Genomic DNA, 15,128 nt, shown 5'->3' on the forward strand with positions numbered 1-15,128 from the left:
ACATTTCTCTTTCGAGCCACCCAGTTCGTGGTATTTTTTTTAAGGGGCACTAGTAAACGAATACACCTGGTATGTGCCAAAAAGTGTGCTGCCCACGTCACAGGTGAAAAGAGTGGCAGGCATCCTAGGGGAAGGACTCGGGGCTAGGAGATCTCTGCCTTTGGGGCTAAGGACTCAGAGGCCCTTAGGAAGGGTGTCCTGGGCCCAGCATGTGAGGTGGACATCTCCTGAGCCCAAACCCTGGCCCTGTGAGTGCCCTGGGACAAAGGATTGGTTGCAAGGCTGGATCAAGGCCCCACGGAATCCCTAAGCACCACACAGACTACGGTGCCTCCTTAGAGGTAATTTAAAATAAAAAGAGCATTGACTATAACATTTTAGTTTTCAAAATGACACCCAGATTACTTGTATGCTCTTATTAAGAGGTTTAAGGGGCAGTATGAAGATTCCCCCAAAAAACTAAATAGACTTACCATATGACCCAGCAATCTCACTCCTAGGCATATATCCAAAAGGAACTCTAATTCGAAAAGATACATGCACCCTAGTGTTCATTACAGCACTACTTACAATAGCCAAGTCATGGGGGCAACCTAAATGTCCATCGACAGGTGACTGGATAAAGGTGGTATATTTATACAGTGGAATACTACTCAGTCATAAAAAAGAATAAAATAATGCCAATTGCAGCAGCATGGAAGGACCTGGAGATTGTCATTCTAAATGAAATAAGCCAGAAAGAGAAAGAAAAACACCACATCATATCACTTATATGTGGAATCTTTAAAAAAAAAAGGACACTAATGAACTCATCTACAAAAGAAACAGACTCACAGACACAGTAAACAATCTTATGGTTAACAGGGAAGAGGGGTGAGAAGGGATAAATTTGGGAGTTTGAGATTTGCAAATGTTAACCACTGTATAAAAAAATAGATAAAAAACAAATTTCTTCGGTAAAGCACAGGGAACCATATTCAATATCTTGTAATAATCTTTAAAGAAAAAGAATATGAAAATGAATATATGTATATATATATACATTAAAGGGACATTATGCTGTACACCAGAAATTGACATATTGCAACTGACTGTACTTCAATTTAAAAAAAAAAAAAGAGGTTTCAGGCGTTTATGTGTGTGTGGCCTGCATACATGATCATCCAGCCCTGGGTTTGGGTGGGTTTATCCTGAAAGAGCTGTGTGAGTTAGGAGCTGGCTCACTCAGCCTCTGGAAAAGGGGAGGGTGGGGGCACTGGACTCATAGGACCCCATCTGAGTTCTGGCCCCAGCTGGCTCTGTGAACACTACCTAGCACCCGGGGAGACTCAAGGCCCAACAGGAAGAGAGTACATTGTGAAGGCTGGAGTAGAACTGGATTTCCTGCCACACTGGGCATATGAGGCTCATATTTGGGACTTTGGAGATGCTGTTTATTTTCATATCCTATGATGTAAACAAGAATAATCTAGATTCCCACATATTACTGCTTTTAATCTTCACAATAGTCCTATGAGACAGGCACTATTATTATTGTCATTTCCCAAATGAGAAAGCTGAGGCACAGAGAAGTTGAGTAACTTTCCCAAGGTCACCCAGCCAGACCTTCAGATTGCTAGCATTATGAAAGCACAAGCTGGATGTGGGGCCAGTGCAGTCACCACACCAGCATGGAGACCCCACTGTGCACCTCGTTCCTGGGACTCACTTTGCAGAAGCCCCGACTGCCATCGTGGGGATGCGGTACCTTGTGTTATCGTGATGGGCTTTGGTGTGTGCATTTTATGACTTTATTCATATCAGCATGAAGGTCCCAGGTTGCTGATGGGTTAAATGTTTGCATTACTTCTCTCAGCTAGCTTTCTCTAGAGGGCTTGACCTTGAAGTTTCCTTCCTTTCCAGAATCTTTGCTCCCTCCCTGTCCTCTCCCTCCCATCTCTGGGGAAGGAGCGAGCAGGCCCAGTTCTTTAATGTACCGCCAGAGGGAGCTGCCTGCAGAGAAACAGGAGAACTTCACCCAGGCCCTGGAGACACCCCAGGGGGCTGGGCTATTCTTAACCTGTTAATTTTTACTCTTGAAAGTCGCCCAAACGCAGGCAAATGTCCTATTCCAGAACAGAAGGGGTTATTTCACTCTAGCCAGGAGAACTTTGGTTCTTTCTCACAATGGGGACAGAGGGGAAACAGAAGTAACAAAATGATGAGAAAGAAAATAAAGTTTCAGTTAAATAAGATGAAGAAGTTCTCCAGATCTACAATACAACATAGTGTCTACAGCTAACAATGTTGGATTGTACACTAAAGTTTGTTAAGAAGGCAGATCTTATGTTAAGTATTCTTACCGCCCCCAGCTGCCATGCGCACGCGCACACACGCACAAATGATAATAATGATAAAGGAGGCAGGAGGAGACATCCAGAGGTGATGTATACATTTATGGCCCTGATGGTGGTGATGGTTTCATAGGTATAAAAGTCATCATATGTACAGCTTTTTATATGTCAATCATACCTCAATAAAGTGAGATTATCTATCTATATATCTGTATCTCACACACAGACAAACCCAAAGTACTTTCCCATTCAAAATAGATGAAGAAGAAGTAACCATATTGTTCTGGCAGTGTGAAAGAGGCCCAGCCTCTGGGTGCCCACAGCACCCCAAGAAAGCAAGGCAGAGCGCTGGTTATAAGCCGGGGCTTGGAGCAGGTGGACCCAGACTGACGTCTGGACCTTGATACTTGGTGGCCTGGGCTACACCAACCTCTCTGCCACTTGGTGCCTCCCTTCTCCCACCTGTAAGATGGCAATGTCCACGTGGCAGGACTGCCGTCAGGATTAAGTGAGACAGTCCATGGAAAGCCACCAGAAAGAAGTCTTCTTTAGATTTGAGCTGGTTCAAGGCCAGCTCTTGTGTGCGTTGGGGAAGGGGGTTCGGGGAAGATGGGGGGATGGCTTCTAGGTAGGCCCCTTTAAAGTTTTCCCTGGCCCTTCTGCTACACGCACCCCTCATGCCCCCTCCCAAGAGGCTCCCCAGCCTCAGCTTTGCCTCGAAACTGGACCTCCCCTTCCCTTGGAACAAAGGCGGCGCTTGGCCTTTTCAAATCTTTTCAAACCTGAGGCCGCTGGTGCCGCCACTGGGACCCGGTGATGTGTGATTCTGCCCCATTCACCGAATACTTGCCAAGACCCGCTGTGCGCTCTGCTCTCCGGCGCCGGGCCTTGGGAGAGGGAGGGGGTCCCCAGGTCCTGAGTGGAGGGGCAAAGGGAGAGCGGGTCTCCCGGGAGGCCCGCGGGCTTGAGCAAGGTCCAAAGGAACCCGACCTGAAACGAGTGTGGGCGGGGTGGGGGGCAGGGGTGCGCGAGAAGGCGCGCGGCCTCGGAGCCCCAGCACCCGGCTCCAGGCGCCCCAGCGGGCCGGCCGCTCCGGGAGCCGGGCGGGGGCGGGGAGCGCGGGGAGCGCGGGGGCGGGGAGCGCGGCGGCGGCGGCGGCGGCGGAGGCACCGCCGCGACCCGGTTGGTGGGAGCTCCCGGAAGGCCCGGCGCGGCCGAGCCGGAAGGCGGGAGGGTGGGGTCAGCGCCGCGGCCTCGTGTCGTCGCGCCTGCCGGCTTGTGACCTCGCGGCGCCGTCCTCGCAGGTAAAGGGCCTGAGCCGGTTTGGGGGCGGGGCGGGGCGGGGCGGGGCGGCGCGGCGCTGGGCTGGAGCGGCTGCGGAGGGGCCCGCCGCGCGCCTGGCCTCTCCGCTCCTGGGTGGGCGGGCGCTGTTAGTGCTTTCGTTTTTCAGATGAAGAAAGGGAGGCACTGAGAGGTGTGTGTGAGTGTCACCTCCCGCAGGAACCCGATGTGCGTGCGTGTCATCTACCGCAGGAATCTGGGTGCGCCTAGGGCCGGGCGGCGCAAGGCGGGGCACCCCTGGCCTTGCCCTCTGATCTGGACGTTGGTTTAGAGATGATCAGAAAGAGATGTTACAGATTTAGAGGAGGGAAGGTCAGTTTTGTAGAAACTGGTAGCTTCTTTAGCCTTTTAAAAAAGAAATAGGAATAATTTGAGAGGTTGTGAAGCCACCTGTTCACAGGCCAGATAGGTAGGTCAGGTGTTCTCCGCTAGGGCACTGCTCAGCTCTGGCCTGGGCTGCTGCAGAAGGTGGGCCCAGTGTGGCTTGCTCTTTTGCTTTTTCAGGAGAAACCAGAAATCTGAGGTATATGTGAAATCTCTTGATTTTTAAACACTGGCACCTAACTTAAGTGCCAGTCTGTGGGCTAATCTGACAACGTTTTGCTGATGGGATCTGCTGTGGACACAACGCGGCGGGTGAGCCGGGGATGGGCCGGTGGCGCAGATCGCTAAGAGAATGTACCAGAGATGAAGAAGAATAGTAAAGGCATTTATTAGGGGTACACTGCGCATGACAACAGCAGGGCACACAGAGGAGAGGTGTCTGTGTGAGCATGGGGCGAAGAACAAAGGAAAAGTTTAATAGTTACGCTGTTGTAGGCAACAGCGGGCCACATAGGCAAGAGGTGCCTGCGTGAGCGCAGGGAGTCCGCTGTTGGGGTCTTTTATAAGGTAGGGCCTCAAGGTGCCTGATCCGCTTGTGCACGAGTCTCTGATTGGTTGTAGGTGAGATAAGAAGTTTAGGGTCATGAAGGGCGGTAGGGTTGATGACTCTGATAAGGTGGGCTGAAACAAGCCAGCCTGAGCTACTGTGAGATTAGGCATTACCTAGGGCTATCAGTTTGTTAGGGCAAACGTGCCCGGTAAAGAATGTACTTTATCTGTTGAGGGATTGCAGGCTGATACCTGAGAACCCAGAAATGGAGGTTGTTGGACTTTGAAGGATGTCAGTTGGCCCCGCAGGATCCACCTGCAGCATTTGCCCTGGGGTGTGGAGAGGTGAGAAGACACGATTTACAGGAGCCACTGGGCACAGTGGAGTTTTGTAAATTCCACCAGAAAAGTATAAAGTACTGAGGATTCCAGGTGAGTGTGATCACTCTGATTCTTAACGAGGCTCTGCTTTTCTGATTGTTTAGAAGAACCGTGTTCATGGAGGTCTGTGTTAGCTCTGGAGCTTTCCTCTCCCTCATCTCTCACAATCTGGTCCATCTCAGAAAGCCAGGCTGCAGTCCCAGGGACAGGCTTATCTCCCTCTCCCCCAAATCCCTGCTGTAATCAAGCAGACCAGCCTGGGTGCTTGCAAGAAACCAGGGCTTCACATTGTCGTTTGCCTTCCCTATGGCTGGCAGATGGGCTTCCTGTGGCCAGAGCCTGTTTCATGGACAAGTCTGATTCTGAAATAGGTGTGATATGTATGGGGGGGAACACCCCCACCCCTTTGAGGTCTGTCCCCTTCAGAGTGCTCCTTCTGCCTCCTCCCTCCTCACCCACTTCTCTGCCACTTACAGACAGAGGCAGCCGGAGTGGGAGAAGGAGGGGCAGGACTGGCTTCTCTGCTCAATCTGGCAAGCCTGGAGAAGTGAGGAGGGGAAGGGGCTGCAGACCTTTCTTTCACAACAAGAGTCTGTTGATGCTCCAACTTCTAAAATGATTCTTGCAAGGAAATTAGACCAGCGTTCCCTTGGATGGAGGCAGCCACAGTGGCTCCTCTTTACTCATGGTGTGAAACCATTGGACCCAGCAGGAGCTGGGCCACTTCCTCCCACACATCATGATACCTGCTGGCCCTCCGGCCCTGCAGAGCTCTGGGCTTATGCCTTGTGGGGACCCAACTGGGGCTAAGTGGAGGTTGGAGGTAGCGTTTGCACAATAATGCCTCATTAGCCTCTGTGGGTTTCGACTTAGCCACTCAGAGCAGTTTGGAAGCTTTTTTTTTTTTTAAGACAGTAGAGGATGAAGTGGGTTTGTATGTATGTATCTGTTTCTTGCCTCTTTTACGTGCATTTTCTTGCTGTGCAGAAACTGTTTCGAGAGTAATTCTGCAGAAAGTTTGTTTTAGGGGTGGCGTCTGGGCAGAGTGCACTGGTCTGGAAGCCAGCCTCGCAGATCAAGCGTGGTGAGGCTCAGGGTCTTCATGCCCCTGGGAGTGGGAGGCTCATTGCAGTGTTCCCAGGACCTCAGCTTCATCTCCCTTTTCATCTCTCTTTTTTCCGGCATAATTGAGAATAAAAAAGCTGGATATAAACCAGAGCTAAGCTAGAAGGTGATCAGATACTTTACAGAAAGATTTTTAGCTTTTTGAAAGGTTTTACTGTGAAATTAATTCCTTTGGTTTTTCTTAGCTCATATTTGAAATTAGACATTTTGTTTGTGTAGCTTTGCAAGACCAAGGCTATTGGGCAAATCAGGTTACTCCCCACTCCCCAGTTTCTGAGTGGCCTCTGTCACGTGCAGTTCCTTCGCTGTTACAAGGCTATAATGTGATCTTGACATTTGTGCCTGGACAATTCTTGACCTCTGGAGGAGTGGAAGGGGGTTCTCTTGCAGGGAGGAGGAGGAGGCATGCGCTCTGTCTGCACATGGTGACCACTGGTGAGCAGAGGGACCTGGAAGCCAGGAGGCATTTTGGTACCTGGGAGCCAGAGCAAGGACAGGCACACCTGGATTCTCCTCCAGTCCCTCGGGGAACCCTGCAGGGCTGCCCCTCTGCTGCCCCTCACACCCGACTTGGTGAACGGGCACATCTAGGGGATGTCTCTTTGCAATTTCTGAACTCGAGGACTGAGTAACAGGTGTCAGACGTCTTGCTGTCCAAGGTGAGGGCAGAAGACCACCTGGGGGCTTGTTAATACAGAATCTCACTCCATCTATACTGGCTGCATTGAGCAAGACAGAATCATTGATGTCAAGAATATCAAAAAAATAAGGGAAAATTTACAGGGGCTGGAGCACAGGGTCCTTCTTACCTCTCCTGGGGCTAGAAGGAAGCTCTGACTGTGCTGATACAGGAGGTCCACAGATTTGTTCTCAGTGCTCAGAATTCTCTTCGGATTGGGGGAGTAATTTTACATTAGAGACTATTTCCGGATTATCCTTGGGTTAAAAAAGAAAGCTCATATATCCAAAAGATACTGAGCAATAGGGTCTGCTCCAAACTCCCACAGTCAAGTTCCTTTAGTGGATGTTTGTGTGTCTCAGCCTTGAATGAAAAGAGGAGTGTTGGTGAGAAAGAAGAGTGCCCATTGATCCTTGGGTCCAGCTGAAGCTGAAGTGGAAGCACCCACTCAGTGCCACTTTGATTTTACTTCCTACCCTTCCAGGTGGCCCGTCAGCGCCGGGGCTCTCCATTCCCACCAGCCCTGGGGCTGACCCTGCCCTGGCCTCACCCTTGCCCCTACCTGGCATTCTGCCAGTGGCAGTTCCCTGACCCCAGAGAACTGTTCTAAAGATTTTTGTTCCAAAGTCCATCCGTCTGTCATCTCTCCATTCATATGCACACCCCTAGAACTCTCTGATTTCTTTTATTCTCTGGTTGTTTCATCGTACTATGTCATCCTGTCTCTGCCTTTGGTGTCCCATGAGTAGAATGGATGGACTTTAGAAGTGGTTGCTTGTAGGAGCCAGTGGTGTGTGTTAGGAACAGAACGTTGGTTTAGAGACATCATATCTGAGAGTCTGCAGTGTTCCAGGCTTGCTCCAGGCACTTTGCATCCATTCTAGTTACACTTGCAAGAATCCAGCCTGTAGGTGGCTTATTTCCATCTGACACTCTGCTCAGGGTCAACCGGTGAATACAAGGCTGTGTGGTCGCAGAGTCCCGTACATTCCCCTTCTCTGGCTTGGCATGAGCTGAGGTGCCCTGTCTCACAGAAGAGGATGCAAGGCTGGGACTTTGCACGCTCAGCCAGGCTTTGTGCTCAGAGTTTGCCTGACCTGGGTGAAAGGCCACTGCACTGATGCAAGAGAGCGCAGACTTGCTTCACTCGTGATGAACTGGTGGAGCATGTGGCCGGGGTTTCTCCTTAATCAGGCGTAGATCAGAAGTTAATCAGAGAGCAGAGACCTTTCATCCCCTTGGCTGATTCTGTCTGCTTATTAACTGAACGCTGCCCTGCTTTCTCTGTGACAGAGAACTTGTCACATGACTGTGGGGGTGCCGTCCATCGTGCGCATGACAGAGCTCCTATTTACCAACAATGGGGACCCTTCCTTGGAACTATAGGAAGAGTTACGTTTGGGTGGAAATACCCTTCACTCACTGAAGGTGCCCTTCAAAATGCTTCCTTCTAGGCCTGCCACAATGCCCGTCGTAGTAAAGGACATCATGAAACTGCTGTGTTCCATCTCCGAGGAGAAGAACATGAAGGCGACCATCAGGCACTCTGGGAGGGGCGCCCTGGTCGCAGGGGCCGTGGCCTTCGTTGGTGGTTTGGTTGGCGGCCCACCAGGAGTAGCCTTTGGTAAGTGCAAGGGTCCCGCAGGGACAGTTGTTGGAAAAAGGCCTTTGAAACCACGGGGACCTCATAAAAGCCTCTGCCCTGTGTGGGAAGTTTGTTGAGCTAAGGTTGCTTCTGAGAAATGGTCTTTGGGAACATATATAGTCCTGTTAAAAACACAGGCTTCTGTGTGAATGTCTCAGAAGTGAAGGGCGCCCTTGAAAATGGCATTTGTGTCACACAGACCTGGAGGACACTTCTCCCCTGCCCCAGGGATGTGTCCTAGGGTCTGAAGATTTCAGGGTGTCCCAGGTCCCTCGAACAGCCTCCCTCCCCCATCACCACTGAGGGGAAGCGAGAGGAACCCGAGACTGGCCCAGCACCTCCTCGGGGCTGGTGCTGTTGGGCCATTTTACATAAGCTCAGTCACAGAGCACTTCCTCGTTCTGAACGCAAGCAGTCCGAGGTAGGAACAGCAACAAGCAAACTCCTAGAGGGGTGGTCCCTGCCCCCTGCTTTTAGCACCTGCTTCTGTTTGGGAACCAGTTACTGGCAACAAATGAAAGTTTGATTTTTCCGCATCGTTCCTTGGAGCTAGAAATGATGTTGCTTTCTTTGGCTGAGGAGCAAGAAGAATTCCTGTGTGGCCCTGACCACAGGCTCGGGGTGGTGTCAGAGAGCTGGCCGCTGTCCCAACCTGACATAGGGGAGGGGCCAGATAAGGCCTCCCTTGAGGTGCCTCAGATGGACCCTGTCACACGGGGGCATCAGTGCAAAGCGTGGGCTCAGCAAATATTTACTGAATGCCTCCTCTGTGCGGGGCAGCCTGTGCTGGGGATACAGGGCCAAGGAAAGCCCACATTCTGGTGGAAATTCTTCCTCGCAGTCTTCACATGAATACAGGCTGTTCTTCTGAGGCTGGCTTCTGTGTCCCAGTGCACTGGCAAGGCTTCTTGCTCCCTTCTTGCTCCGTTCCTCCCTTCGGTAGCAGGATTGACGTTCAAGGATGTTTTATTAAGCTGAGGCCACACTGGGGAGAAAAATCAGTTTGGGGGGTGGCCCCAGACACTCCATCTATACATTTCCATTTCCATACTCTATGCATTAGTGAGTCCTAGCTTCCACTTCTTGCCATCCAGGAAGTGGCCCATGGGGGAGGAGACAAGGCCATCACCTTCTTCCTCGGTGGCATCCCGTGTCTTTGTCCTGCCCCATCTGGTGTGCTCAGGGAGGGCTTGCTGCGATCATTTATCGTATAGCTGTGCCCAGATGCCATTTGAGGGGCATATATTTTGTTCAGATTGAGCAAAAGCTGATAGAGAACAGGATATCTGCAAAGAGAACCCGGGGGATTCACTCACTACTTGCAGCCCTTGGTCATGGCCGGGAGCATCATTTTACCCAGAAAACAAAGGAATTTTCTCTTCTCCAAAGAGTTAGTAATTTGCTGGTCGATATTTCCTGGCGACTTTTCACATTAAGTGCTGCTCTAAATCAAATATTGATGTTCTCGTAAAGGTTTAGTGCAGATGAGTGCAACTCTTGTCGGCTCTAAGCGTTTCACTGGTGTCATGGGGAAAAGTTCAGTAAAACTTGCAAATGACTGGCTCTGCCTCCCTGGAATGCTCCTTTCTTTCAGAGTGCGGGGCAGATGTCTGTCCAGGGGCAGTGTTCAGCCTCCGTGACCCGAGGCTGGCCAGCCCGGTCCCCGTGTCAGAGGAGGTGTATGCTTCCAGGTGCCTCCGCACTTGGCTTTCTGAGATAGAGCAGGATTTACTGCCTATCGGCCGAGTCCAGCCTACACATTTGGGTTTTACCAGTTTTTGCATTAATGATCTTTTTCTGTCCCAGATCTATCCCACAATACCACGTTGCATTTAACCATCATGTCTCCTTAGTCTCCTCTGGTCTTCTTTTTTTTTTTTTTTTTTTTTTACAGCTTTGATAGTTTTGAGGTTTACTGGTCAGATATTTTGTAGAATGCCTCTCAATTTGGCTCTGCCTGATGCCCTTCTCATGATTACACTGGGGTTATGGATCTTTGGAAGGAGTGCCACAGAGGTGAAGGACGCTTCTCATAGCACATTGCAGGGCATCCATGGGACCTCCCTCGTGATGCTCACCTTGAGCACCTGGTTCAGGCCAGTTTTCTCCACTGCAAAGTTACTGTTTCCCCGTTCCATACTCTCTTCCTCCAAAGAGAGTCACCAAGTCCAGCCTGGCTGCATCTTTTAAATATCTGATTGCCAATATTTTAAAATCTTGGGACTTTTTAAAGATACAAATCTGGCATTCCACATAGCAGCAGTTGGCTGGCACGGGGTAGCCACTGCTCCTTCGCACAGAGACCCAGCTCTCCAGGTCACCACAGGCCCACACAGCCCACCTCAGTCCTTTTGGTTACCTGCCCGGCTTCTTGAGTGTGAGACCCCTGCCCTAGGACATCTTTCTATAGCAGACTGCACCTGACCTGGTTAGATGGACCTTTCCATTGATACAAGGTCTTCAGGTCCTTAAATAGCATGCTTTTACTTTGATGATAATAAATTTACATTTAAAAATAATACTTGTGCCCTTCTAGGTAGCAGAGAGAGAAATAGCTTGGTACATTAAATTTGTTATCTATCATCACACAACTTTGGAGGGGTTGTGTGAAAACGTTTCAAGAGAAGACACCCCCTCATCTATCCCCAGCGTCTCTTCAGCACCTGATTTCACTGGGAATTTTAAAGTTCAGGGCTGAGGAGCCACTCACTGGAGGAAACGGACTCACCACTGAGATGGTTCTCCTTGAAAATGTATTTGCTTCTCAGCCCTCTCCTTTGAGATGAGAGAAATTTTTATGGGAGGCATGGAAACCTTCATTTCAGCCCATGAAGAGGATTTTAGTTAGCACAGCTCTGAGGTGGGAGGTGCTTCACAGTGAGTGGAGAGCTTAGGGGAGGGCACCTTTGGGTGTCAATTATCTGAGCCAAATGGACCGCAGACCACATAAACCTTTGCCCTCCGCCTTCCTGGCGGAGCAGATATGAAGCCGAGCCCGTTCTGACTGGCTCATGAATGTGCCCACTCGTCAGGCCAGAGGACAGGTGCTCACTGAGAACCTGTGGCCATCATTTATGAATAAGGCCGACTAATTGGCTAATCCTCTTTTCTAGGGGGCGCCATCGGGGGTCTATTAGGCGCGTGGATGACGAGTGGACAGTTTAAGCCAGTTCCTCAGATCTTAATGGAGCTGCCGCCTGCCGAGCAGCAGAAGCTCTTTAACGAGGCCGTCGCCATCCTCAGGCACCTGGAGTGGACGGACGCCGTGCAGCTGACCATGCTGGTCATGGGCAGTGAGGCCCTGCAGCAGCAGCTGCTGGCGATGCTGGCCAACTACATCACCACGGAGCTCCAGGCGGAAGTTCGGTACGACGACTAGGCCACTGCTCTGCGGAGCGGGGGTCCGTCCGAGGTGATTCCCCCCATGGCCCTGGCTCCTGGCAGGTGACCGGGGAGCTGGGGGAAGCCCCGCATCGTCAGTGTGTCACCCTAAACTGGAGCGAAATCTCCCGCTGGAGAGGCTGCTGCTGTGATCTGTCATGTTCTGGAAGTCATTTATGAAGACACTGTGTTGTGTGGCTGTGTGCTCCACTGTGCCCTGACAACCTTTCGACAGGGAAGCTGGGGAACGTCACATTGAGCCTTCTGATCTTGTGAAGATGACGCCTGTCCAGGCACCCTTTGCACAGCCAGCCCCTCTCAGGGCCTGGGTCTCGGGACCTCAGAGCTGGCCCAAGCTGGAATCATGTTTACCTCTTGAATGCACCTTCCCCACCACCCCCGGCCCCCCAGTGACTTCTGAGTGGCCTCACGGAGGGGCATTAGGCCTGCTGAGTGAAGCCACAAATGTCAGTGGCACCCAGCCCCTCCCCCACTAGCTGTCACCTGGGCTCTGGCCCCTCCCAGGGGCTTGCTTTCCCTATCTGAAAAATCACCGTACTTCTTAGGTTCTGCTTTTTAATTAAATATTTTCAGTAAAAAAGTACTGCTGTTTCTGATGGGGCAGGATCGTAAACTCTCTCTAAGAAATGTACCCACCCTAAATTTCCCCTAATACTGTTTTTGCTTTGCTCTCAGAACCGTAACTTGACTGTCAAGTGTCATCAAATTGCAATAAATATTTTGTAACCAGTCCTTTTTGTACCTATTTTGTGTAAAGTATCTCTAACATTCGAAGTCATTAACAAGGGAAGGTATGGGATTTGTGTCTTTAAAGAATGAAAGAAAGCTCTGAGTTCCAGTGCCTGAGACCTGACTTTCAAACTGCTCTGGCTCCTGTGCTGCAGGTGTGTGGACACCGCCCCAAGCCTCCCCTAGCAACCGCAGAACATCTCTCGGGTCTCCAGGGACCAGGACAGAAGCAGCACTGGCCTCCCTGGGGTGCAGAGGGAGGCATGCCTGCTGAGGCGAGTCAATATCCCACACCTCCGTGTGTGGAAAGAAAACTTCAGGGTGAATTGGAACCCATGGTGATTAAGGAAGGATCGAGCTTTTATCTCAGAAAAGTTGCTCTTCATCTGACTAGCACAAATCAGGTGTCCTGGCACAGGCCCGGGCTTGAGGAAGCCACTGCGGTCATTTGCACTGCTTGGGTTTGGGGAGGTAGGGCGAGGCCCATTGAGATGATTCTCCTGACTCAGAAGGTGACTAGGGGGTTGGGGGAAGCCCCACTCATTCATTTCTCATGTGTTGGGTCCTACTATGCCAGGCCCAGGGGACACAGGTGGTCCCAGCTCAGAGGTCCTGCACCTGTGTCCACTGGAGTCCCTCCCCTGGCCTGCCTGCCTTTCCCCCTGGGAAAACCACTTCAGGGAGGAGATGGCCCGACTGCTGGCCAATTTGGCATTGGACAGAGCAGGCCTTGCTGAATGAAGCCACTAGCTGGGTCCTGGGTGACTTGCAATGGGCTTTGAGTCCAGACCTCAAGTCTTGTCTTCCCCAAGAGCTGAAAGCACCTTCTTTGCTTTCTCCTTCAAACAGCTATGGCTTTTGTATTTCCATTTCTGTACCTTCTTTGAAATTCTTCATTTATTTTTGAATAGGTAATACCAACCTGGTACAAAACGTAGAAGATACCAAGAGATCCAAATAGATAAGGAAGGTGTCCTTTTACGCTGACGCCTGCTCCAGCCCCTCCCCAGATGCAGCCACTGGACCAATTTCTCATGCACTCCTTTAACTATGTTTTTAGATAATCTTTGAAAACTATTCCTTTCCTTTTATTTGTCAGTGTTTATTGCTGAAAACACAGAAAAATCCAACAAAATAAAAACCACTACAAATTTCACTACCCAGAAAACCACTATTAATTCATACAAACCAGGGGGAGGGTGTAGGTCAAAGCGCTATTGTGCACGCTTAGCATGCACGAGGTCCTGGGTTCCATCTCCAGTACCTCCTCTAAAAAATAAATAAGTAAATAAACTTAATTACCTCCCTCCGTCCCCGGGAAAAAAAAACTAAAAAAAAAAAATTTCATGTAAACCTTTTAATGCCATGTATGTGTATTTCTGATGTGTTTGCATCCTTACTGTTCAGACCTTTTTGAACATTTTTACCAATCAACGTAAAACAACACTTGTGATTTGAAACCCCTTGTAAACGTGTGTAATGGCTTTATACTATTCCATTGCACTAAACCGTGTACCTGCTGTAGTTTCCTTTGTAGGTTTTTACTATTATGGTGCTATGGTGAACACTTCTCTGCTAATATTCTTTTCCTATTTTGGGTTATGGTAGTCTTCAGGGTAGATTTCTCAAGGTGAAATTGCTAGATTAAAAACCATGCAGTGTTTTTTAAGGCTGTTGTTATATTCTGTCAAAATGATTTCCAGACAGTATCAATAATTTGCTCTCCCAACAAAAGGTTTTGGGGGGTGCTTATTTTGTCATATCCTCACCAAGAAGTAGTAGTTGGTGATGCCTGACATCTTAGTTTGATTTGTTTTAATTTGGATGGGGCTGTTAACAAGGCCAGGGGGACCTCCTGGTGGCCACCTGCCCAGGCAGTGCTGAGAGCCCCTGGGTCCCTGTGGCCTGGGCCCAGCAGAGGGTGAGGGGGCCCTGGCCTGAGCAGGGTCCTGGCTGGGAGGTGGCGGCCGTTTGGCCAGGGGACAGCAGGGGAGTACCAGGGAGGTAAGGAGGCAGCTGAGGAAGAAGCCTTTTGGGGGGGACCCAGTAATTATAAAAAGGAACCATCTGCTCTGGGCGGGTTATTAACCTGCTTTGGGTGTTGACATGACAGTGCCGAGCGAGATTTTTCACAGGCAGATGGTGTATTTTTAGCTAGAATGAACTTCTTTATTTATTTTGTTTTTTGTTTTTGTTTCTTGAGATGTCTGGATTAGAAGTAAACAGGGCCAAGTGTGTTGCAATGCGGGAGGCTGGGAGGACTGGGGTTCAGGGTGTGGAAGGGTCATCTTCCCCATTAGTTATTGATAGGTGCCACCTAGTGGTCAAGAGGGCACATCCTTTCTCCTCTTCCCTCTGAGCCAGGCCCACGGGGCCTTCTCTGTGTCTCCAGCCAGGCCAGGATGTGGCTCTGCAAGGATGCTGTTTTATGCCCTCAGAAGGGGCTGGGGCCTTCCTGAGGTTATAATAAGCCATGAACAGAACATCAGCCCTGTCTCCTGCAACCTTTTTGCATATAAACCAGAATGTCTCTCAATCCTGAACAATCGACATATGGCAATTAAGAAATGCCAGGATTCATCTAAACCACACAGGGCGAGGGGACTGTCTGATGTGTTTT

At 50.2% G+C, this 15,128-nt stretch overlaps 1 protein-coding gene across 6 annotated transcripts; it reads left to right on the forward strand.

The window, feature by feature from the left end:
- Window positions 1-3,484: 3,484 nt before the first annotated feature.
- C9H19orf12 (chromosome 9 C19orf12 homolog) lies at window positions 3,485-12,509 on the forward strand. 6 transcript variants are annotated; one of them, XM_072967287.1, is made up of 4 exons: window positions 3,504-3,637; window positions 4,783-4,979; window positions 8,187-8,356; window positions 11,491-12,509. In XM_072967287.1, the coding sequence occupies exons 3-4, from the start codon at window positions 8,197-8,199 to the stop codon at window positions 11,754-11,756; spliced, it is 426 nt and encodes a 141-aa protein (XP_072823388.1). In that variant the 5' UTR covers window positions 3,504-3,637; window positions 4,783-4,979; window positions 8,187-8,196; the 3' UTR covers window positions 11,757-12,509. The 6 variants fall into 6 exon arrangements, with proteins under 6 accessions (XP_072823393.1, XP_072823388.1, XP_072823390.1 ...); XM_072967289.1 differs by having other exon boundaries at window positions 3,547-3,637; window positions 4,792-4,979; XM_072967288.1 differs by lacking the exon at window positions 3,504-3,637 and adding an exon at window positions 3,690-3,807.
- The last annotated feature ends 2,619 nt before the right edge of the window (window positions 12,510-15,128 follow it).

Source organism: Vicugna pacos, chromosome 9 (genome assembly GCF_048564905.1).
Source record: "Vicugna pacos chromosome 9, VicPac4, whole genome shotgun sequence".
NCBI classification, from domain to species: Eukaryota; Metazoa; Chordata; class Mammalia; order Artiodactyla; family Camelidae; genus Vicugna; species Vicugna pacos.

Bases quoted from the DNA above. Each gene is read 5' to 3' on its own strand.
- C9H19orf12 (XM_072967292.1), top strand. From the start codon at position 8,197: ATGCCCGTCGTAGTAAAGGACATCATGAAACTGCTGTGTTCCATCTCC. The intron at 8,357-11,490 runs GTAAGTGCAAGG...CCTCTTTTCTAG, and splicing joins CCCACCAGGAGTAGCCTTTG to GGGGCGCCATCGGGGGTCTA.